The following is a 24,037-nucleotide window of genomic DNA, read 5'->3' on the forward strand; positions in this document are numbered from 1 at the left end:
ATGACGTTCCCTTTAGCCCAAGTTCAGCAACTTAATCACTGTGAAATATTTTATGTTTCAGTTTAAAATTAAACCTCTTCAATGGGTTTACTGTTTCAGTCAACGGGTTCAGTTGATACTGCTAATGTGAAGGTAGGCTGTCTGTTTAATGGCGTTAGTAGGCTACCGCAGTGTAGTTTCAGCAGCATGCTAAAGCTCGACCAGCTAATGTTGTGCTCTTATACTGCTAAGACATGCTCTTGTTATGTGCATGTTTCTAAATAACGTTTGTCATTATGGGAATTGGGAATTGGTATATAAACAAGTGTTCACAACGTCCGTATTGTTAAACCAATGCTGAGTGGTATGAGAAATCCAAATACAGTGCTGAGTTTAAAGAAATATAAAACATCACCCTCAGTGATGCTGATGTCATGCAAACTATAACTTATCATGGACCTCCTCCTTCCTTTGGCAACTTTTAGTGGACAGCTGCAACATTTACAGATGATGCATTTTTTTGGAAGTTTTTTTTTAAGTTACAAGCATGTTGTAACACTACTCTGACCATTTTTTTTATTTATTTTTTATTGGATGTGTAAATATAAGCATAGTTTACCTGCCATGGTTTAGCTGGTTAACAGCAAAGAGTATTTTTTTGTATCGAAGTCTAAAGGTTTACAATTTGGGCAGAAAATGTACGCTTCATTCACCAGACCAGCGTTCTATGCTTCACTTCAGAAGTTCAGAAATTGGAGGCTTTCAGATGCCATGAAAAGTCCCCAATGACAGTCACAAAGACAAAACCCAAAATATGAATTATTTGACCTCTAAGAACACATATATTGTAGTTTATGACTACAGTGCTGGAGAAAAATTGTAATTGCTGTGTCTTATTCTCACATTCTCCATTTCTCTGTTCACTTTAAAGTGGTCCCTGCTGTGATGCCTTCAACCATGTCTCAGATTAGTGATCCGAAGATCGCTTTTGCCTACCTACGCCCGGCCTGCGTCCTGCTCACCCGAGAGCCCACTGTGACCAACGTGGAGACTCTAAGGGGGCAATTAAAAGAAGTCAATGATGCCACATTGCAGCAGCTCCAAGAGTATGTCCTCTTTCCTCTTCGCTTCGTCCTTAAAGTCCCGGGGACTAAGAAGGAGAAGCTGGTGCAGGCTGTGGCTGAGGCCATGAGCCATATTCTGGAGAATACTTGTGTCCAGAATTGGGAGACTCTCCGCGACCTTCTTTCAGAGCTCTGCCTCTGCCTCTGCTGTCCAAACGATCCAGGGAAACCTGCAGATACATCAGAGGAGCTGAAATCGGCTGTGCTGCGCTGCCTTGATGCCCTGCTTCATGCTGCGTACGGCGATATAGTCTTCAAACTCTTTGAACCAATGATGCTGCCTGGATTGGGTGCTGCCATATCGCTTCTGCTGGCTTTAGGGGAGAAGGAGAAATCTCGAGAAATACAGGCAGCGGCCTTGAAGTGCCTCCAAGCTTTGACTCTGCAGTGTGACTGCTCTCAGGAGCACATAGTCCCATCCCCAGAAGAGCGATGTTCTGTAGGCAGCACCATGGCTTCATTCTTACCTGGGATAACGATGGCTGCAACCAGGATCATTACAGGAGATATGAGACAAGGCCATGCAGTCACAGTCAAGGCCATCAAGGTACTATATCTCTATTTTAAGTTTGTTTGTGTAATTATTGAGAACAGGAATTTCTGCTTAAATTTTATGTAGTAAATTAAAAACAAAAATCTTTGATAAATTACGTATATATTATATCGAGCACCAATGATTTTATTCCCTAATCAACCTAATTAGCCAATCATATGACCTTATCAAATGTATTAGTGTGTATATTATGCATAATGATTACATTAATCCAACTGTGGCAAGTGAATGCCACTTGTTAGTCTGTACACTTACACACATGACATTTAAGGTGAAATTCAGCATTCAGATTTAAGTTATTAGAATTTAAAGAAAGTGCTTGTGCATCTGTTAACTTATATAGGAAGTAAACATAATGGGTTTTGTGTAAAATGTAGAAAATGCATAAAGAAAACACATTATCATATTCTTTTACAAATGTAATGCAGGGATTTCTTTATTTATGTTGCATAATCATTTCCTTTCACTCTTATTGTTATTCAGCTTTGGTTCAGGACTGTGGGTCTTGTTATGGAAGATGTCCAGCTTCAGGGAAGTGAGCCCTGGAAAGCGCCCTCAGCGGACCTGGGGAGAATAGGCCAGCTGATAATCCATCGGACACCAGAGTGGGTGAAGAGCACCCAGGGTAAACTGTCTGTGCTGCTGCAAAAGATCATCTCCTGCACATCGGCCCACCAGCACTGGAGGGTTAGGTTGGAGATGGTGATGATGGCTGACCACCTGCTGGCTGGGTGTAGTCAGTCACTGGGAGAGTGTGTGGGACTGCTACTGGAAGCACTTGTGGGAGCAATCAATGACGAGGAGCCCAGAGTTAGAGAGAGGTTTGGTTTGATTGAGTTTTGTGATGTGAGCAAAATAAACGATATCCTAACAGATATAAGATGTTTCTGAAACTCCTGTCCTCTTGTCTAGGTGTGAGGTTGCTCTCAAAGAGGTATCGCAAAGGAATCAAAGATGCAGTAACAGCAGTGATGATACAACCAAACTCAGTAGCGGTGCTCAGACCTTCACAAACGTCTTGTCTGAGAATCTCTACTCTTTAGCCACCTCCCTTCCCAGACTGATGAGGACCTCTGATGACCAGAAGAAGCTGTTTGTCCTCAACGTGTTTCTTGGTTACTTGAAAGTCCTGGGACCTCTAGTCTCTGTGGTGCTGAACTCTGCTGCACATCTAGAGAGGATTTCCAAAGCTCTGATGCAGGTAATGTAGCCAACCATGAATTAAAGCGTAAAGGCATTACATTTATTTTTATGCAACGATACATTTCCCATATGTAAAGAACTATAGTACGTATATATATGATTTATAAATGTACAATTTTAAATTTCTACATGATCATATGATGTATCTTCATGTATACTGAGTTACAGGATTTTGGTCATTGTCAATAAAACATATAGTGGGCTCTAGTGTGATGACAATGTGATAACAAAAAGACTGAATTCTGGAGTTTGACCCTTTGCTGCTACTACTACTTTCAGCTCATTCTAGTTTACCTATAATGTCTTAATAATGACTTGTGACATATCAGTACCACACTTCTGTGTTCTGTGTGCTTTACAGGTGCTGGAGCTGGATGTGATGGATGTTCGCATCGTGGAGGAAAGGAGTTATTCTGCTACCATAGAGACAAACTCAGATTCTTACAATACACACATACACAGGAAGCATTTTCTCTACTTTACAGACGAGAAGATCTTCTCTGTGCTCATGGAGATCTGTCGGACATTAGGTATGATGAGTGCTGAACTGTCTTAATGTGTATCTCATATTTATATGAAATATTAAGCTGTTGTAAGAAGTAAAGTTGGGCTGCTTACAGTTCTTAATGCTGATGTTAAAACTGGCCAGATTATGTGCCTATATTTTATATTTTACAGTTTTGAAAACTCACAGGTATTCCATGACTTTATCTGTTTCTATGTTGAGGTTACTACGGAAACATTTACCTGCTGACTGATCACCTCCTGGATCTGTACCGCCAGTCTTCAGCATACAGAAAGCAGGCTGCCATGGTGCTAAATGAGATAGTCAGAGGTGCTGCAGGAATCGCTGTGGCAACGCAAGGTCAGGGCTTGGACAGTGAAGTTCAGCGACAGTCTACCACCCAGGAAGACCTTAAGGTGGCAGTGATGTCTGTCATGGAGGAATACACCAGTCTGAACAACTGGCACTTGATAACTGTTGGTGAGGAGATGGACCGAGACAGACAGGATCAGCAGGTGAGGACATTTTCAGTGAATGTGATTCTATATCACCATAGATTGTGATTTACCAATATTATTTGTCTGTTAGAGTCTGTGTAAATTTAAAAGCACTCCTGGCCATGTGTATGCAGATTCCTGCCATGAAGCAGATAATTGAAGCTTGTTCAACTAAACAAAACTTAGAGAATTAGAGATGGTTTAGACTAATTGTAAAATTGTAAAAGAGGCACACCCACAAATTACTTGAAATAATGCAGACAATGCTTGTCCCAATGAAGGATTTAGCAGTTAGAGTGCTACACATGCATTATAAAGACCATAGGGACCTTCTCACAGAGAGAGATGAGTGCTCAGCAGATTTGTTTTCCTCAGGCCAATGTTGCTTGAGCTATGCCAGCAGCTCTTTCCCATTTGGAAGGCCCAAAAAGGCACACAAAGTCCTATTCAGTGGTTCTGGATTTTCTGTACCCATAGATTGGGAGTGGATTTTTATTATGCTGTTGTGTGACAGAGGCTACATAACCTTAATAATACTTACAGGACATAGATGTCTATGGATATCCACAGAAGCCTCTCCTGTGCTATATTGAGATTCACTTTGCCACAAATCACCTCCAGCGGCAATTCCTGTGACCAATTACTAGAGCTGCTTCCTTTTTTTTAAATCCACATGTGATATTTATGAAGTGGGCTCTCCTTCTGTCCTTCTCATCTGGGGAGGACTGCTTTCTTTAGTTAGCTGTACCCAAGCCAAAGCTCCTGTACTTTTTCTGTTTTGATTGTCCTTTAGAAAACATTGCCACTGAACAGTTTTGTTAATCACAAATTTCACCTCTTTCTTGTGTAATTTGTCTTGTCCCGTGTTCAGAGCCTTTTTAAAGGGACGTGGTGTGCTTACATAAATGAGGCAGGTTGTACATGAGCATATCCATATGCTTGAGATTTATCCCTTCTAATGGTGCACAGCTGTGCATGCGCACCCACAATAATACCATTTTCCTTGTGCACAATTCCAGTGTGTCAAAAGATTGGGTGTTTTTTGCACACACTGACAAATGAGGCGCTTGAAGCTAAAATGTTTTATTCAGAATCAGAATTTTACTTCAATCCAAGTAGGCATTGTATTGGTTGCATTTTATAACACAAGTAGCAGTTAAGTTAACACATTCGATCTGAACAAAATGATTAAAAAGTCAAGCTTCTTGTCAAGAAATTTATTCTTTCCTAAAGTACCAACTTTAGTGTGTATCTGAAGTATTCCTTCAGATACTGAAGGAATACTTCAGTATCTGTTATTAAGATTTTACAATGGCCTAGCAATATTGCGGCATCATCAACTAAATGAATGTTGCTCATCAGCAAAGTCTGTGGAAATAATCTTCACATTTATCAGGTGACTCCAGTGTTCATTAATGCTTAAATTTTACATTTCATTTTGTTGTTCACTGAACAGTTTCTAATCTAGAGTCATATTAGGCTCCTAATGCTCAACTTTTTCTGCAGTTACATTTGCTAACAGTCAGATCGCTTCACTCCAAACATTACATGAGTAATGTATCCGCATTCATTCTTGCTATGGCCTTGGACTGATTGCTGTTTGCCAAATAGAGCATGCAAAAAGTAAGGCAGCCCCAAGAACTAACTGCTAAAAACTAGGGAAGTAAGTTTAAAGAAAAGGAAAGACATGAGGCTGGATTTTTTAGCAGGTAAATATAACTCCACTCAACAGAAACCCCAAATCACTTGCAGCCCTGCGCTAATTTGAACATAAACTTTTTCATATATTTCCCAGAAAGACACACTGTTAGAAGGGATATTTGGCTGCTGTACAGACAGACTAGCTCAAGACCTAAAGTCAAATTAGTTTTATTTATAAATACTATACTTTTGTCGGAAATGTGTGCACAGTCTCGCCTCGGCAGGTGGGTGCAATAATAATTAAATATATAAAAAACTGCATTCTTTTTAAATTAGAGGCAGGTATATTCTTCTTTTTTGACAATCACTAGTTACAATCAAAATTATTAACAACTGGAAGGATAGTGGGGAACCATCACATCAGGGTAAGAAGAGAGGCAGATGAAGTGATGCACCCATCATGCCTAGTGCCTACTGTACAAGCCTGTGGGGGCAGTGCTATGATCTGGGGTTGCTGCAGTTGCTCAGGTCTAGGTTCAGCAACATAATGTTGCCCAAAGAATGAGGTCAGCTGACTACCTGATTATACAGAATGACCAGGTTATTCCATCAATGGATTTTTTTCTTCCCTGATGGCACGGGCATATTCCAAGATGACAATGACAGGATTCATCGGGGTCAGATTGTGAAAGAGTGGTTCAGGGAGCATGAGACATCATTTTCACACATGGATTGGCCACCACAGAGTCCAGACCTCAACCCCATTGAGAATTTTTAGGATGTGTTGGAGAAGGCTTTGTGCAGTAGTCAGACTCTCCCATCATCAATCCAAGATGTTGGTAAAAAATGAATGCAACACTGGATGGAAATAAATCTTGTAACATTGCAGAAGCTTATTGAAACAAAGCCACACCGAATGCATGCAGTAATCAAAGCTAAATGCAGTCCAACAAAATATTAGAGTGTGTGAGCATTTTTTTTGGTGGCCAGGCAGTGTATTAACTATTAACTATAATTAATTGTGATTAAATACTTTAATTGACTGACAGCCCTAGAAGAAATCCTTTGCTAGTCCTTTGCTAGTTAATTAGCCATTAGCAAACTCTATCCAAATAGCAGCAACTTTGCTTAACTATGTATTCCTAAGGGAGTGGCTGCTTTGAGTGACCAGTGGGTGCTCTTCAGGAATCCTATGTGTGACATTATGTAGGGTGTGTCCTCTGTATAATACAGTCAGTGAGTGCATCACACAAGAAATGTGAAAACTCTTATCAGTAAAGATCAAAGGCCATTTCTTCACCTAAGCATTAATCTTAATCTGTGCAAGTGCAGCTGTAGAAATACTGGAAAGAACTGTTATCTATTAACTATTATCATCTGTCATTTCTCTTTCTGTAGCTGCTCAACCCATCCAGACCGCTCTCCATATCCAACAGTGATATCAACAATACTAATGTGAACTCTCTCCAAGTGATTCCTCCTTCATTTGCCCCTCCTTCTCCCTCGTCATCTTCCTCCACAATCCACCATCTCAACAGCAACATTTGGCAGCTGTGCATCCAACTCGAGGGCATTGCCTGCTTTGCTCAGGCGCTGGGGCGTGACTTCCGTCCCCTCTTAATGACCTCACTGTATCCTGTGCTGGAGAAGGCTGGTGAGGAGACACTGCTGGTCAGCCAGGCAGCGCTGATGTCCATGTTAGACATCAGTAAGGCCTGTGGCTACCCCTCCCTGAAGGAACTGATCAATGAGAACTCTGACTACCTCCTCAATGACATATCACTCAACCTGCAGAGACTCAGCCAGCATCCACAGGTAGACTTGACGTAGTTTGGGTTTTAGCCCAAAGAATCAAAAAATGTTTGTATAATTTATTTGACAATGAACCGTCTGCATGAGCTTGTGTCTTCCCTGAACATGTATGTCGCCATATTCCCATCTTGTCGGCCAGGCTCCACGGGTGTTGACAGTGATGTTGACACACTCTGACTGCAGCCTGCTGCCTCTGGTCAGGGACATTGTTCAGGATGTGCTGATGGCTCTGGATCTCAGCTACGACCACAGCGCTCCTCTTTTCTGCTCTGTCCTGCATGCGCTCATGAAGGCTCTGGGTAAGATTTTGTGATGTCACCTCCACTTTTAGCAATTTACTATTTAGTACATTTACATCTTTGCTTTGTAAAATCCAAACCTCTGATTTTTACGAATAATATTATTTTCCCCTTTTTATTTGGTTCATTGTCAGTTTTGGAGGATCATTTATTAAATTTGAGATTTGAAGATTTGTAAGTTAACTTATAAGTTTCCTACTGTGAAGGTTTAGTGTCATGGATATATGCCTGAGGCTTTTCTATTTTGGCATGAAGATTAATGTAGCACACAACAATTTTCAACGATCCCTTCTATATGTCAAATTTTTGTAGTTGCAGAATTCAGAACTGCAGTAAATTTACAACACTGCTAAAAACTTGCATTTAAATGACACACTCTTGCTTGGGCAAGAAAAACCTAACAAAATAAAATGCCGGACAAATATAGGGAAAAAAACATCATAATGTGACTTAGTGGACGGACTTGGACATATGAAATGATTTTGCTTAGTATATTTTCATTGAAACCGATGTCTAACCTCTGTTTGTTTTTCCTGTAGCAAAGTGGTTTCCCTTCACCTGTAGCAGGGCCAGTAAGACTGCCAGTTCCGAGCAGGAAGCCTTCAACGTTCGCCAGTTCCTTCTGGATTACCGCAAACAGAAAGAGTTGGCAGAGGGCATTGGGATAGAGGAGGACGACACTGAGGACCCTGGTAATATGGAGTCTGCCACAAGTTTAGAGTACAGGTTACACTAGATTCAATTTGTAGGGAAGATACACCGATCATACATAACATTATGATCAGCTTCCTAATATTGTGTTGGTCCCCTTTTTGCTGTCAAAACAGCCCTGACCTGATGAAGCGTGGACTCTACTAGACCCCTGAAGGTGTGCTGTGGTGTCTGACACCAAGATGTTAGCAGCAGACCTTTTAAGTTCTGTAAGTTGCAAGGTTGGCCCTCCATAGATAAGACTTGTTTGTCCAGCACATCCCACAGATGGTTGATTGGATTGAGATCTGTGTAGTACCATGTAGTTCCCCAGGTACGCTCTCGGCCATCCATGTGATATAAAAGAAAACGTGATTCATCAGACCAGGCCACTTCTTCGATTGCTCCATGGTCCAGTTCTGATCCTCACATGCCCATTGTTGGCGCTTTTGGCGGTGGACAGGGGTCAGCATGGGCACCCTGACTGGTCTGTGGCTATGTAGCCCCATATCCAGCAAACTGCCATGCACTGTGTATCCTGACACCTTTCTATCAGAACTAGCATTACCTTCTTCAGTGATCTGAGCTACAATCGCTCATCTGAGGGACTAGACCACATGGGCCAGCCTTCACTCCCCACTTGCATCGATCAGCCTTGTCCAACCCTGTCGTTGGTTCACCACTGTTCCTTCCTTGGGCCACTTTGATAGATACTGACCACTGCAGACCGGGAACACCCCACAAAAGCTGTAGTTTTGGAGATATTCTGACCCAGTTCTCTAGCCATCACAATTTGACCCTTGTCAAACTTGCTCAAATCCCTATGCTTGCCCATTTTTCCTGCCTCTAACACATCAACTTTGAGGACAAAATATTCACTTGCTTCCTATTATATCCCTCCCACTGACAGGTTCCGTGACAAAGAAGTAATCAGTGTTATTCACTTCACCTGTCAGTGGTCATAATGTTATGCCTGATCGGTGTGGATTATTGAAGTGAATAATACAGGAGAAATATAAACATTTAAACACATGGCAAACCAGCAATTTGTCTAACTCTACATTCACTTTCATTCCAGAGATCCCTCCTGCTCCTACGGAGTGTGAGGATGCTGAAGATAATTGTGGTCCGGATGTGAAAACAGAGCTCCCTTCCCATCTCAGCATCACTAAAGATGTTATGGAACGCTGCATTCATCTGCTGTCCTACCCCAGCCTCAGGCTTCGACTCAAGGTAATGATACTCATAGTGAGCATAGCTTTCTATTGTAGATTCTGTAGACCTGGTATTAGTGAAATCTCCACTCACACAAGATTTTAACAACTCAAATGAATGTGAGCCATTTATACTTATGCGCTTGTCGGTCTGGCTTGCTCTTTAAAAACAATGCCCAATCACTAGTCAGCGCCAGTCGGGTTCATTTTTGTTTCCACTTTCTGCTGAAGTTTCGCAGAAGACATGTCATTCAAATAATTGTATCTCTGAACCTCCTCAGTTAACTGTTCCTCAGTGTGTTCCATCTTGATTGATCCAAAACAATCAGTTCGAAAATTGCGGACATGGAGAAGTAGCTGGAAATAGTGGACCAATCACAGCTCTTGTGGTCTGCGCCACCATGGTGCATAGTTACATTTCTGGGGATGTGCACGTCAGTTACGACGCCGGGTCTGAGCAGGGTCTGCGCTCTCACCATAGCTTCTGCGTCAACTTAAAGCAGAAGTCTAAAGCACCTATTAGTGTGTTGAGATTTCTCTCTCATTGTTTGATTGTTTGTAAGAAGCTGTAGTGAAAGTCTCTCTTTGTGCTGCCAGTTCAATATTTGTTAAGAAGACTGCAATGGTTAAATAGCTAAATTACAGGTAGTTGTGCTTTGACCTAAATCCTGATTTCAGCAGTCAGCATATTATCTTAACAGTTGTAATTTATCATGTCCACCATATTAGTTTAGCATGGTAGACTGGTAACAAAGGTTGATTTGCAGTCAGCCCAGAGGGAATCTAATTGGGAACCCCTAGCCCTCTAATTAATTTAACAGAGATGTTAATGTATTACATTAAAATTTTGACCTAATGATAGAGGTAGACGAAAAGTGAAGGGATAAATCAAAGTGATTAGAAGTCAGACATTAGTGTCTGTTCCAAATATGAACAATTCTCCAACCTGCCTATGATTCCTCTTACATTTTCAAACTGTCATGTAACATCATCAGTTTGTATCATAAGATTCCACATGTACACTTTAGTCAGATATGTGTATCTATGACAGATGTGTGTTTATCTTGCTGTTCTCTTCTCTTCTCTCTTTGCTGTTCTCTTCTCTCTTTCTTCTGTCTGTACCCGGCTGGCCTTAGGCAGATGGGTCCCTCCATATGAGCTGGGTTCTGCTCGAGGTTTCTTCCTGTTAAAAGGGAGTTTTTCCTTGCCACCGTTGCCTTCAGGCTTGCTCTGGGGGTTTCAGGCCGGGTTTTGTAAAGCGTCTTGAGACGATTTGTATTGTTATTGACGCTATATAAATAAAATTGAATTGAATTGAAAATAGCAGATATAATGGTAATCCATCCAATAGGTGTTAAGAAACTGAAACAACATATATCAGTCTTAGGATTGGATAATGACTCGTAAAAAAGTCATTGGGTTTTATCCTCGATGCGTCATGGATATTTGTACTAATTTCAGTTATAATACTGATGCTATGTCAGGCACAAAACACACTACAAGAACAACATCTCTGAACTCATCAAATAAACGGCCTGTTTTCCTGTAGCACCTAATAGCAATGTATCCAATGGTAGTGGAGATATTTCAGTCTGGTATGACCAAAAGCATGTGTATCAGTGATGATTCTATGTATATCCAATGAGTAGTAATGCAGAAATATACCATGTCTGTGCTGAAGCAGACAAGTAGTACCTCTAGCTGCTGTTTCCCAGGTTTTGCATCATCTAAAAGCTAAACATGCACATGTTTGTGTGTACAAAAGAATTCAAATTTTGCCTTTGTCCTAAGGTATTAGACGTACTGGAGCTGTGTGTGTATGTACTGAGTGAGAGGGAAAATGAACTGCTGCCCATGGCTCATCGCTGCTGGCCAGCCCTCCTACAGAGACTCACAGCTGATGACCCATTAGCAGTCCTCAGAGCCTTCAGGGTATGTAAAACAAGTCTGTTTTTTTTTTTTTTTTCAGTGAATTAGTAATAATTATTAAAATGACCTTTTCCTGAAAAGAAATGTGTTAATTGAATGTGTAGTTGAGTCACAAAACACCCACAATTTGATAATATGAAAAAATATATTTCATTACATAATTGGGATCAGGTCATTGTTTGCAGCAACTGAACAGACCAGGCTACCTTTTTTGAATAATTTAAAAGAATGTTTTAGGTTTTCAAACATGTAATGTTGAATCTGTCAAAGGTTGTGGTTTTACGCACTAATATGGCCTCAGTTCCTCAGTAAAATAGTTAGTATAATAGTTTTTTGTGGTCTCGTGTTTTGTTTGTAGATGTTTTAAAACAAGCAATAAAGAAACATTATTTAATTGTTTGTGTTGTTCCCGAGCAGGATATTTCAGAGAATAATGGCATAAGGGGATGATAATAATCCCTTCCTTTCAGACAGAAGGGATCATTCTGTTTAACTATTCTCCTGTCTTGTATTCCTGTTTTTGAGTAATTGACAAATTCTGCCATAATTACTTATTAAATGGTCATTTAGTCGCTCAGTGCTACAGCTGGCAAACTGCTATGGCCGTCAGTAATATGGCAGCTTGAGGGTTTTGTAAATACAGCGATTCATCCAGGGGTAATTCAGTGTCATTACACTACAGGAACATTTTATTGCATTTTGACAGCGTGCTGCATTTGTACATCACATGGTAGGTGCTGTGCACGCTGGGTGAAACATGCTGTGACTTCTTGAGGAGGAGGGTTTCTAAGGAGGTTCTGCCCAAGCTGAGCACCTCTCTGGCACGGCAGGCTCCGATCAGCGCCAAGGCCGGGCCCGTCTACACCCACACTCTGGCCTACAAGCTGCAGCTGGCTGTGCTGCAGGGGCTGGGCTCACTGTGCCAGAGGCTGGATCTGGGTAAGAAAATAAAAAACACAACATGTACAAATACACTGTTTTCCCACGGTACACTGTATCTTGTATGATTGCACCTGGTAAGATCTATATATGACATTGATCGTATAAGGTAAAAACTCATACCAAGTCTATTAGTGTGTTATGGGAGATTGCCTAATGAAGACTGGAGGAACATGTTTAAGTAAGAATATATTGAGAATAGATTACCTCATTACAACTGTAATGTGTAACAAAGTGTGTTGTAAAGAAAGCTCTGATGAATAAGCAGGGCCAAACTGTGCTCAAAGAGAATCGTTTAAAGAAAGGCAGGCAGACAGCCAGTCACACATTTAAGGTTCATGCACATCTCCTCCTAATGGAAGCATTTTATGAAATCACCGTACAAGAAATTCTATTACAACTTTTAAATGGAGTCTTTGGGCTGTAACCTTTTTGGAGAAATTTTTATTCTTTTGCATTAAAAGATGGTTTCAACACTTATTACACAAATAGCTGCTTTCTTTAAGTGAGGGAATTACAAGATCAGCACTAATTTAGTATATTTCCATGAAGTAAAGATTTGAATAACCTAATTGTAACCTTTACCCAAAAACCAAGTCAGAATAGGTTTTACTCCTCAGAAAGTCTCACAAGGACAACATGGCCCCACAACATTAGTATTCCACAAGAATTTGGCACCAACAATTTCATAAAAACAAGAACACACACACACACTCACGCACCCCAAGAGAAAGCAGTAGAGAGAGAGTTTTATAAAAACCTACCCACCAGGTGGCAGTCTTGTATAACAGTGAAATTCAGGGGCACCTCAACATGAGTGAGACATGAGTCTATATATCTCAGCCCTCCTTTTCTGTTATATTGTGAAGTGGCCATGACCATCAGTTTGGCATCTTAAAAGTCTGACTCTGAATTTTATGTTGCAGTGCATCTATATAACAAAACTATTTCTTGAGTTATCTGCAAAGAGGCAGTGGTTTCAGCATAGCCTTTAGGAATTTCCGTTCAGTTTAAAATCAGTGTCGTTCCTCCAAAATCCCACAACACTGAGTCAAATATTTTTACTGCAAATACATTAAAGTCATGGCAGCACAAGGGTTTAACATATTTTGACGATACAGGCTGCAGCCAGCTGAGCCAACAGGATGCTACTGAATCCTTAGCTGCACACACAGTAACTAATTCAGGCAACAGTTTTCCCTCAGGCTCCATTTCACCACAATCAACCGGAAAGCACTGTTTGTGCACAGCAATCAGCAAACCAAGGTGCTACAGGAAAACAGGCCATTTAATTGATGAGTTCAGAGATGTTGTTCTTGTAGTGTGTTTTGTGCCTGACATAGCATCAGTATTATAACTGAAAATGTTCAGTGAAATTAGCTCAGTACCAGAATATTACTTATAATGTGATTCTGAGATGCTTGTCTAATTAGTTTTTAACAATCACTGTGTTCATTAAGTACTGATGTCCCTGTCATAGACATATTGGTTTCAGATTATCCCATTCTCCAAAACGACTGAATATTCTTAGGGAAAATACAGTACAATAGATGCAGTGTGGGACAAGTTGTCCCTGTTTTGGTGACTTTACTTATGTGTACGGATGGTTATTGAAGCAGTGTCATGTCAGTCTAATAACTTGCATAGTCATCTATACAGTGGTGGTTGTAATCAGCAAAGATGCAAAACAAGTATTAGGGCTGCAACAGTACATCAATTACTGATTACACCGATTACATAAATACATGAATTTGGTTTGAATGTGTCAATGCGTGTTCATGTTAACTATCGTTATTCCCACTGGCAAGTATGCTGATTATAACATTAAAGATTTCAAATGATTCAGAGATCATTTATCAATTCTGACCCAAAAATAAGCAGTTAGATATATAAATAAAATAAAAATAAAATGTAATATATAAAATCAACCACAAGTCCAAAAGTGTTCGTAGTGTAATATAGTAGCAGCAATAGTAGTGCAATATAGTAGCAGCTTGTTGAAATGTACATGGACAGTAGTGCAAAAAAGACAAAATACCATCCTCAGTGGTTACGGGACTCCAAATAAAATTGTAAAAGTGAAATGGACCACCACAACAGCACAACCGCTGTGAACTGAGAACATCCCCTCACCACTCCAACCTCAAAACATCAACACAACACAACAGCGTCAGTATTCAGACTATTACAGTATGTTTCATCTGATTGCTAGCTGGTGCTTGGCGGCTGGGAGTCACCATGTTCTCATCTGCTGCTGTTCAGCCAAGAACTCATTGAAGAATCGTTGAGCAGATGCTCATGTCTAGTACAGAAACGTTGGTTGCCAGTGCATTAGCAAGTTGTAAGAAGCTTGTTTATCTGGGCCTATGAAACCATGCAGTGTAGGTTTTCATTAATGTGTGTTGCTTTGCAGCATTTAGATAGATAGATAGACAGATAGATAGATAGATAACTTTATTGATCCCTTTGGGAGGTTCCCGCAGGGAAATTGACATCTCCATCGCATACAGCACTGTCAGACATACATGTACACGAATTATAAACCCAAATACCAAACACCCAGAAGAGAATAATAATAATAATAATAATAACATATTTTGACTGTACTGTACATACATGGTTGTTGCATAAATAGAAAGATACCAGATGCATATTGTTATTGCACGTTACTATTGCACTTATGTTGTTGCAGGTTAGTTAAAAATGTCATTCAGTCCCTTTCTTTTTTGTCCTCCTCCCCCCAAGTGAGTGGTGGTTGAACAGTTTGATGGCACGGGGGACAAAGGAGTTCCTCAGTCTATTTGTCCTGCACCTTGGGAGGAGCAGCCTCTCGCTGAATTTGATTAAAGATTAAGAACCTTGAGATGACAGTCCTTCTAATCCAACCAGGAGCCATTAGATCATAGTAGAAAAAGACAACACAACAAAGTTGATGTTATTTAAGTGGAAGACTATGCAGAAATAGTGATAGAAATATGACATTTCTGTCTGATTCACCTAGTTGTTTTTATACAAAGGTGAATGAAAAATATTTTTTCAATCTCTATGAACATGATTAATGTTACACCCTCCCACTGAAGCTCATCGCTGACAGATGAAAAGTTGGCAGCTGATTACACAATGTGTCACACAGAGGTGGCAGGACAATCTGCAGCTTTTGCTGGGCCAACAGAGGACTTAGCAATGCCGAGGACTGCAAAGGGGAATTAGACATGACGTTTTGTAGAATATTGTAGAAATAGAGATTTTACTCATATCACCCACATGTATACAGTACTGTGTACTATGTATACAGATTCTATGTTATAGTGGCTTGGAGATTCTTTATTGTCCTTGTGATGTTCTGTAAAGTCAGACTCAGTATTGGTGGTAGTTTGCGGTTTCAGTTCATGGTGTGAACAAGGCTGGTTTAACGGGGAGATGACTCTGCTGAGGTGAAGGAGAGGTGGTATTTAGTGTTAGCCGGCAGTTCCTGGAATAAATACTCACCTGGACAGGCAGCAGCAGAATTGGCAGCAGTAAGCGGGTGCTCTTCAGACAGTGTCAGTGCTTTCACTCTTTAAGCTTCTCTCAAGGTGCAATGGAAAGGTGAGAAAAGCCATCAAGCACACCAGCAGAGAAGCCATCTGTACCCATCTCTGATAATAGAGAAACTATTTGAGACATGTGCTGTTTAAACATAAGAAATCAGAGCAGCGGGCATATTGTTGTTGAGCACTGGTACAGTGTTTGAATAACATAAAACATCAACACTTTCTGTCACTGTCCTACATTCATAGACATTTCAAAACCTCTATGTAACCATGGCAGCATGCCAGTCCTGTCACAGATCAGTTTTGATGCAATTTAATGTTAGTATAGCTGCAATGTTTTTATATTAGCAATGTATGAAATGTAAGTAGCGGTTTGTCGTTCATATTAATGAAGGACCTTGCAGAGAATTATGATCAAACTATGCAGTTCTGCTTTTTAGCCTCATTTAATCCAATGTTTTATTTTTCCGGCCCAAACAATAACTACCTCAACAAGCTGTTTTCATCAAAATAGATGATAATATGACCACTACAGCCCTATTAGCAGTTAGCAACTAAATATATGGACTGCATGTAAAGATGGACAAACTCTTGCGTGAATTCGCCCTTAAGATACCTGAGGCGTAGTTTTGAACCTCAGCGTCATCGCACCAGTCGCCGCCGGCAAAAGTCTGCCAGGCCAATGAAATCATTTGGGTGATGGACAAGAGAGTAACAGCAACATAGCCATACATGTCTTCTGAGCCCCATGGAGTTTCAGAAAAAGGAAAATAATTAATTGTAGGACTATCCAAAGGACAATCCAATCTCATTTCACTGCATCGGTTACAACACGTTCCATAACGAAATCCAAATGACGTGTTACCAGACTCATATTCTGATTAGAATGGAATCTGGACGTTCCTGCGTGGTCATCTGACATGATGTCAGAAGTCCCCAGTTAATGCAGCCATCTAAAAAGCAGTGAAGATTATCATGCTGATCTCTTATTTCACTTTATGCATGTTGGATGATTCTTTCCTCTGGCCTTATTTTACATTTTCATAGCATCAAAATTTAAAAGTGTGTGGAAAAGGGGGGTGACCTGATTTGTGGAGAACATATTTTGATGTTAAACAGCCTAGATTATGTTCATTACAAAAAATCTGAAAATGCATATGCATTTGATTTTTCAGTGTTTACATTGCCGCTCTTTCAGAGAGATTATATAATGCTCAAGCACCCAGCACCATTCATTTACCAACCTCCTGGTTGTGGCCCTCTTTCCACAGAATAGTCCTATTCATGGGTTTCATCAGGTCCCTTTCCACAGGTGTTTTAATCAAGCACCATGCAGTCTACATTCATAATCTAGGTGCTTGATTTTAAACACCTTTGGAAAGGGACCTGGTGAAACCCATGAATCAGTTCAACATCCCTCTCAGTTCTGGGTGTTGGTGTTGACAATTTCCTGCTGTTGTTTACCTCAAATCCTCTTGTTTTCCTGTTGTTTTGTTATTCTACTCTGTTCTCAGAAAAAAAATGAATAAATCGAACTTTGCAGCCATTCATCGCATAGCTTGGTTTGAAATGTCACGCTGGTGTGTCACATAGCAAATACTGAGGTTACCATTTAATGTAGGTATACTTGAATGTTTTAAAACAATTGTTATGGACATATTTCACCCAAGCCTAATATGTAACTGTTGACCAGGCACCAAATCTTACACTGACAGCAAAGTTGTCAGCAAGAAGACATAGCTCTCTTACTGCGAGAACCTCCTGCTGTTTGTTTCTGCCTTTGCATTGCTGCCAAATATAACAGTCATTCCTAATGAAAAAACTTTAAGTTGTGTCTATTAAGTGAATTATTGACTCAGTGATTAAATCTCATTCAGGCAAATTACTAAAAATTTCAGTATACCTCCATGTGTCTTTTAAAGTTAAATTGTTTCCTGTAAACTATTTTGCAGAGACATCAGTACATCTAGGTATTTCAGTCTTATGAGAAAGTCCTTGTTCTATTTTTTCTCTTCAAGTAGTCGTCCTCTGGCTTATTTGAATTTGATTGTTTTAGTTAATAATGGGAATGATGTGTGGGTTATACCAAGGCTTGAAGTTTGTTCAGTTTTACTTCAAAATCAGCACAATGTATGTTTCTTCAAAGTGAAAATACCACCAGCACAATGTGAATAAGTTTTACAATCAATAGAAATAGCTGCAGATAAAGCTGAGTTTTATCTTGTCTAGCAGCATGACTCTAGGGGTTGTACCTTTTGGGAGGTGAGTCAGTCCATCACTTATATCCACAGTGAAATACCTCAACACCTGACTTTTCAGTTCAACAAGATGCTGGTGTACTTTGACAATATACTGGTACATAACCCAGTTACTGCAGACTGTTTGCCACACATTCACGCTGCTAATCTCCTCCTGCAAGCACATTTTAAAGGTGCTCTGTTCGTTGTAACCTTAAAAGATGGGTCTACTGCACCTATAAATGAATGCTATGGTCAGCAGTAATACTTCAGTGGGCTGTGATATATAAAACATGCTCAATTGCTGTTAGGGGTCTAGTGTATGCCAAGTAAATATTTCATACAAAGTTACCGCACCACCACCAAACTGAAATGAAGGCAAGATGAGCTGATGGATTCATGTTGCTTCTGAATGTCGCAGCAGAAGTTGAGGTCCAGAAGATTACAAACATTTTTACAAATTTCCATTGTTCGCTTTTGGTGGGATTGAGCTTAATTAGGTTTATTAATAATAATAATAACATTGATAATAATAATTTTTACTTTATTTACATTGGGAAATTATTTTCCTGATTTAGACCAATCCATTTGTTCACACAGTAGTGTATGCACTCAGAGCAGTGGGCTACTGCCTCTTTTGTGCCGCGCCCGGGGATCAATTTGGAAAAGAGAAGTATGGTTTCAGTTCTTATATGTCATACAGTAGTAAAAATTGGGCCCGTTTTCAAGTCTCTGGTATGGGCAGTCTTCCTATCTCAATTCAGTGCCTGTGTAGATATAGAAGTTGTTTGAACTTTAGTTGTTTGTTTTGTCTAGAATTTCTGCAGACTAAACTGCACACAGAACATTTGTGTAAGCAAATTTTTCTGTTCTGTGTTGTGTTAAAAGGCAGGATACTAATGCAATATTTGTGAGTATGGCCTTGTTTGGCCAGGATGCTCACTTGTGCTGGAGACTCATGACACTCATGATTTTCCTAGTGGGATTAATAAGTCGCTATATATCTATATGCTCTCAGAGTCTGTACATGATGGCAGCATTAAACTGGTGCCAAAGGGGAGAACCCTTTAGGGGTATTGTGGGATTTAGTGCTGTACTAGGCAACTAGGCAAGAGGATAAATAGTGGAAATATAGCCTTTACCACCTGCATGAGCACTAGAGAATGTTCTAGTTGCAACCTTCATATGACTGGGATGTTAAATACATCTTTTCTTAAACATTAAAGAGTCAAGTTCATGCTCTTAAGATCCTTGTGCTTGATAGTTCTCACTGATGCTGCCGTCCTGTCAGAAGGGGGGCAGGGGGTGTGGTATTAGAGATGGAGAGAATGCAAAAGAACAGGAGAGAAACAGTCAGTGGCTGCAGCCTCACTCATGTGAATACCGATTTGGCTCCATCTTACCTCTGGGATGCCTGCAGCAAGCCAATTACCAAGCCTTAGTCACAGAGAGGGAAAGGCAGAAACACAGATTGACTGAAGCAAATAATGCATTTCAGCACCAGTCCTAGCTTCAGCTCCTTTTATTCATTTACTACAAAATCCAACAACACCTGGGCCTCCCCTTTTTAGCATTTCTCACTTCTCTGCTTCCCTCTGAGCACCTTGATGAAAAGACTACAGGCTATGAGTGCTGCACCAGAAAGGGTGGAAGAAAGGGGATAAAAGCGGTTGCTAAATAATCCCATTTAACTCTGAAATGTGCACTGCTGCTTTTATTCTTGACACACAGTGAGCAGGTCTGGTTCAAGCCGAGTGTGGGTTGAATTGGCAAATAGAGTAAGCAGAGAGGGAGAGAGACATGTTTTGAAATGAGGCTTGAATGGCAGCCCAGTTTGCAGCTTAGGGAATCGCTAAATGTCTACTGTGAAGGATGGAGAGAGACAGAGCGAGAGAGCTGTGCAGAGGAGATGAAAGAGTGGAAAGAAGTAGATGGAAGGAGCAGGAGCTGGCAAGGTTATGAAAGGTACAGTCAATGAACGGGAGGAAAGAGAACATAGGCCTGTGGGTCAGAGAACATAAAACTGCAGGGGAAAAATAGAAGAGAGGGTGAGTAGCATAGAGGAAATAGATGGAGCCCGATTTTCACACACATCCACCCTTCAAAGGGGGACAAGTGGATGTGTGAAATCCAGAAATGTGCAAACAGCCTGCTGTGATTTTTTTTCTCAGCCATCTCAGCAGTTTCTCTCAGCTCATTAGGAGTTAGCTAAGGTAAAGTCCAGGCATGGTCTATTTTTTCCCCCCTTTCATCTTCTTTTCTTTTTCCCTTTCCAACCCACCTTTTTTTATCTTTGGAACCTGTATTATATTTTGAGACCAGTTGTGATCTGTTGGATTTAAAAAGGATAATTAAATCAACAGAGCATTGCCATTGGTTTGATATTTTTAGGTTGGTTTTGTGATGTTAATTTTGCTGAAATGCATCTTGGTATAATTGAATTATTCTAAATGTCCTGTACTTTGTTTTGTCAGGTGAAGCAGACCTGGATGCAGTTTGTGAAGCCTGTCTGCCCTACTTGAGCTGCAGACAACCCATCAGACTGCAAGAGGCCTGTCTGAGGTGAGACTTTTCTAAAGCCTACTGTGGTGGTGGAAAAGTAATTATGTGAAACATTTAACTACAGATGTGTTTATCTTTTATATAACATCTGTTTTGATGTACATATCCAACATGCTTAAAATAGCTCAGCCTTCATACGGCATCAGTTGCTGTATTTAAAGATTGAATGTTAAGGCATTACGAATACATTGTAGTGCTTTTACTTTTGATACATTGAATTCTTTGAGATTAAACCTATTTTTTTTTTACTGTGAGCACTGGGGTCCTACCAATGGGTCCTACATGAACATAACATTTCCTGCCCAGTTTTGCGGTTCTGGTTGATTTTATCAGTTTTCTTTTTGTGGGCAGCGCGCAGGTGAAGTCGTTTATTAGATTTTATCACCATTTGAATGAGAATCTGTATTTGTGGGGTTGATTGCTTATGTTTCCAGCACTGTCCCATCTACTCTCTTCACACAAGTGCACACACATTCACAGACCCGTGCCAAGTACTCTACCTACTGTCTAGATGTATGTTTCGGTGTTGGACTATGCTGTTGGTACGTGGCTCCTCAGTACCCTACACCATAGCCCGACCTGCGTATTACCAGAAATGTAATTACATGTTGTGACGACACAAATTGTAATTGCGCCGAAATTAATTTTGTCGTGCACGTCTCTTTGTGGCTGGACAAACTCAGAAAATTCACCCTCCTACACAGTGATGTGCAGAGGACATGTATAAACCAAGATTTAGTTATTTGACACCAAGTGTTTGGCAACTACAGATTTATATTCCGACTTTTTACTTGTAATTGGAGTGTTATTTTAGTTTTAGTTATACATAAGTAAAGGATTTTAATACTTTTTCCGCCACACAGTTCATATTGCATGACATAAATTGCGCAACATGTGGCCTTTACCTTGGACCTTGGACACTTGACAGAATTCACATTTTCCAGTCTTAATGAATTCTACTGCTATTTTGGTCTCAAATAACCACCTGACATGATGAACAAAGACATAACAGCAAATCCACTCTGGCTGAATTCAAATGTCAATCCCCCTGACTGGTGGATTGATCCCTTGTGGCCCCGCGGTTATACAGCGACATGTCTGAAATGCTCCACATCTCTGTATCATGTCTGGAATGCTGGGTGGTTAGTAAGTAAATGCATAACAAGATGTGACTTCAGGCCTCACTCATTGCCATGGATACAACATATTCACAAGTGCCTGACTGCGAATGTATGCACTGTGTGTTAAGGACAAAGCTCAATATGCAGTGAACCGTCTAGCACACTGTTGTCTATTATTCATGTTCCTGGGTAAACAGATTTACCCAGAGCCGATGCACTGCTCAGGACTGCTCATATTAATCATGTACCTGAAAGTTTCATAAATACACAGACCAGCTTTGTGCATGTCATTCTGTGATAATTTTTGACTTTTTTGAGGATTTTTATTTTTGAAATGTTTGACAACATACTGATCAACAATGAAAAGAGGAGAAACTAAATACAACAACTTTTAACCCTTACTGCATTTGCAGGAATGATATGAAGGTTAGTCAACAAAGAGAAACTTAATAGCTTTAAATATAATTACTATATAGACAGCTGGGATAGGCTCCAGCACCCCCCGCGACCCTTCACAGGACAAGCGGTTACAGAAGATGAATGAATGAATGAATGAATAATTACTATATAAGTACATTCCTTGGTAGAAGTCATAAAAACAGCCTGAAGGCAAAAGACAGTGTTGAGTTAATGAGCTTATTGTCAAACTGTGGGACTGCACACTAAAGCCAACCAGCTTGCTTAGTCTGTCACTTTGGATTAGAGAAAGGTGTTTTTCCAGAGATATTTTGTACAACCAAAATGCAGCTTACAGCTAATCCTGTTCCATGTATCTTTCGCCCCTCTATCCAGCGTTTTCCGACACTTAATCCAGGTGGATCCCGACGCCTTCTGGTTTACGCTAAATGAGCTGCACTGTCCGTCCTGCTATATCCCGCCACACCCCGACCTCCACCCTATACAGCTGAGCGGCATGGGCAGGCCGAAGGACGAGTACTCCGACAATGTGCTGAAGCTGCTGAGCGAGGAGTTTGGCGCAGTCGCAGAGACGGTCGACCAGCCAGTCGGCTAATGAGCTAGTGACTGATGCGGCTGTCTCATATCTCAAATCCAGGGCTTTTTGAACCTCCGCCTGTGACAGTTCAATTAACTGAAAGAAAATCTGTGCTGAGAAACAGCCATAGGATATTTGTGATAACCTTCATGATGTACACAGCGATGATAAGCAGCAAGTTCAAAAGAAGATCTTATTTGAGCATCTGTGCTGCAGGATCAACACGATCAAACCTGACACATCCTCTACAATCGGGAACATTGAGTGATGGTGCCGATGTTTTTCTTTTCATGTGCTTCCTGTACTGTAAATGTTATATTTGCTATTTCTTTTCATGTAATTTCTTTGTTTTCTAAAGAAATTCTTATTCAGTACTGCCTTGCTTGTATGAGAAATACAGTCACAAGTTAGAGTGTTTCTGAGAAAAGAGAGTGTTGGCTGTTGGAGGCCCTGAAAAGAATCTGAAATGTACTCACCAACACACTTCCACCATTCCAAAAAGCTTGCATCAAGTGCCTTTTTTTCCACATTATCCTTGAAAACATTTTAAAAATAAATCTGTTCATGTTACTTAAAGTATAAAAAAAGCTTTGCAAACTTTTTTGTTGCATCAAATTGATAAAGCTGACATCTTTTTGTTATTGAAAAAGTCTTATCTGTAATGTGTTTACTTTCCGCTTCCTAAGAGACTAGTTAAAGACATGTGGAGCACACTTTTCTCTTTTTTAAAAAAAGAGAAAGTAGAAGAATTCAGCTATATATCTGTGACGGCCCATTTTTGTAGGGTGATGTCTCCTGGACATGAGACTGACAGGCATAGACAGGATAGAGAAGTCAGAAAGCATTAAGTCTTTTTGTGGCATTCGTACAAAGAAAAAAAATAGCAGCCCGAACTGTTCTTCAGGAAGTCTGTGGCAGGTGTGCCCATGCAAGGATGGAGGTTGTGCTAATATGGACACATGGAACACATCATGACAAAGACGCGGGCCAAACTGTCACTGTTATCAGTCAGAGCCGTACAGGGTTCAAGAACTGTGTTAAGGAAAACAGAAAGCGCCCTCCACTATCGCCTCCCCTAACTGACGGAGAACCCAAAGCCTCACCACCTCATCGCCCCATAATGAATGTAAGAGGCTTTTGGTGTGGGGAAACAAGATCGCCACATGTTTTGTATTTAGCTGCCCTGACTTAATGCTAGCGAGCAC

The 24,037-nt window shown here is 40.4% G+C and overlaps 1 protein-coding gene across 1 annotated transcript; it reads left to right on the forward strand.

Moving 5' to 3' along the window:
- Positions 1 to 23,481, forward strand: tti1 (TELO2 interacting protein 1). The gene is made up of 14 exons (XM_084553960.1): positions 1 to 132; positions 911 to 1,650; positions 2,140 to 2,477; positions 2,569 to 2,857; positions 3,221 to 3,389; positions 3,587 to 3,879; positions 6,901 to 7,317; positions 7,454 to 7,613; positions 8,153 to 8,305; positions 9,382 to 9,536; positions 11,309 to 11,449; positions 12,181 to 12,385; positions 20,630 to 20,717; positions 22,631 to 23,481. The coding sequence occupies exons 2-14, from the start codon at positions 925 to 927 to the stop codon at positions 22,848 to 22,850; spliced, it is 3,354 nt and encodes a 1,117-aa protein (XP_084410086.1). The 5' UTR covers positions 1 to 132; positions 911 to 924; the 3' UTR covers positions 22,851 to 23,481.
- The last annotated feature ends 556 nt before the right edge of the window (positions 23,482 to 24,037 follow it).

The sequence above is a fragment of the Chelon labrosus genome (genome assembly GCF_963514085.1).
Source record: "Chelon labrosus genome assembly, chromosome: 10".
Classification (NCBI taxonomy): Eukaryota; Metazoa; Chordata; class Actinopteri; order Mugiliformes; family Mugilidae; genus Chelon; species Chelon labrosus.

Bases quoted from the DNA above. Each gene is read 5' to 3' on its own strand.
- tti1 (XM_084553960.1), top strand. From the start codon at position 925: ATGCCTTCAACCATGTCTCAGATTAGTGATCCGAAGATCGCTTTTGCC. The intron at 7,318-7,453 runs GTAGACTTGACG...CTTGTCGGCCAG, and splicing joins GACTCAGCCAGCATCCACAG to GCTCCACGGGTGTTGACAGT. The intron at 20,718-22,630 runs GTGAGACTTTTC...CCCTCTATCCAG, and splicing joins CTGCAAGAGGCCTGTCTGAG to CGTTTTCCGACACTTAATCC.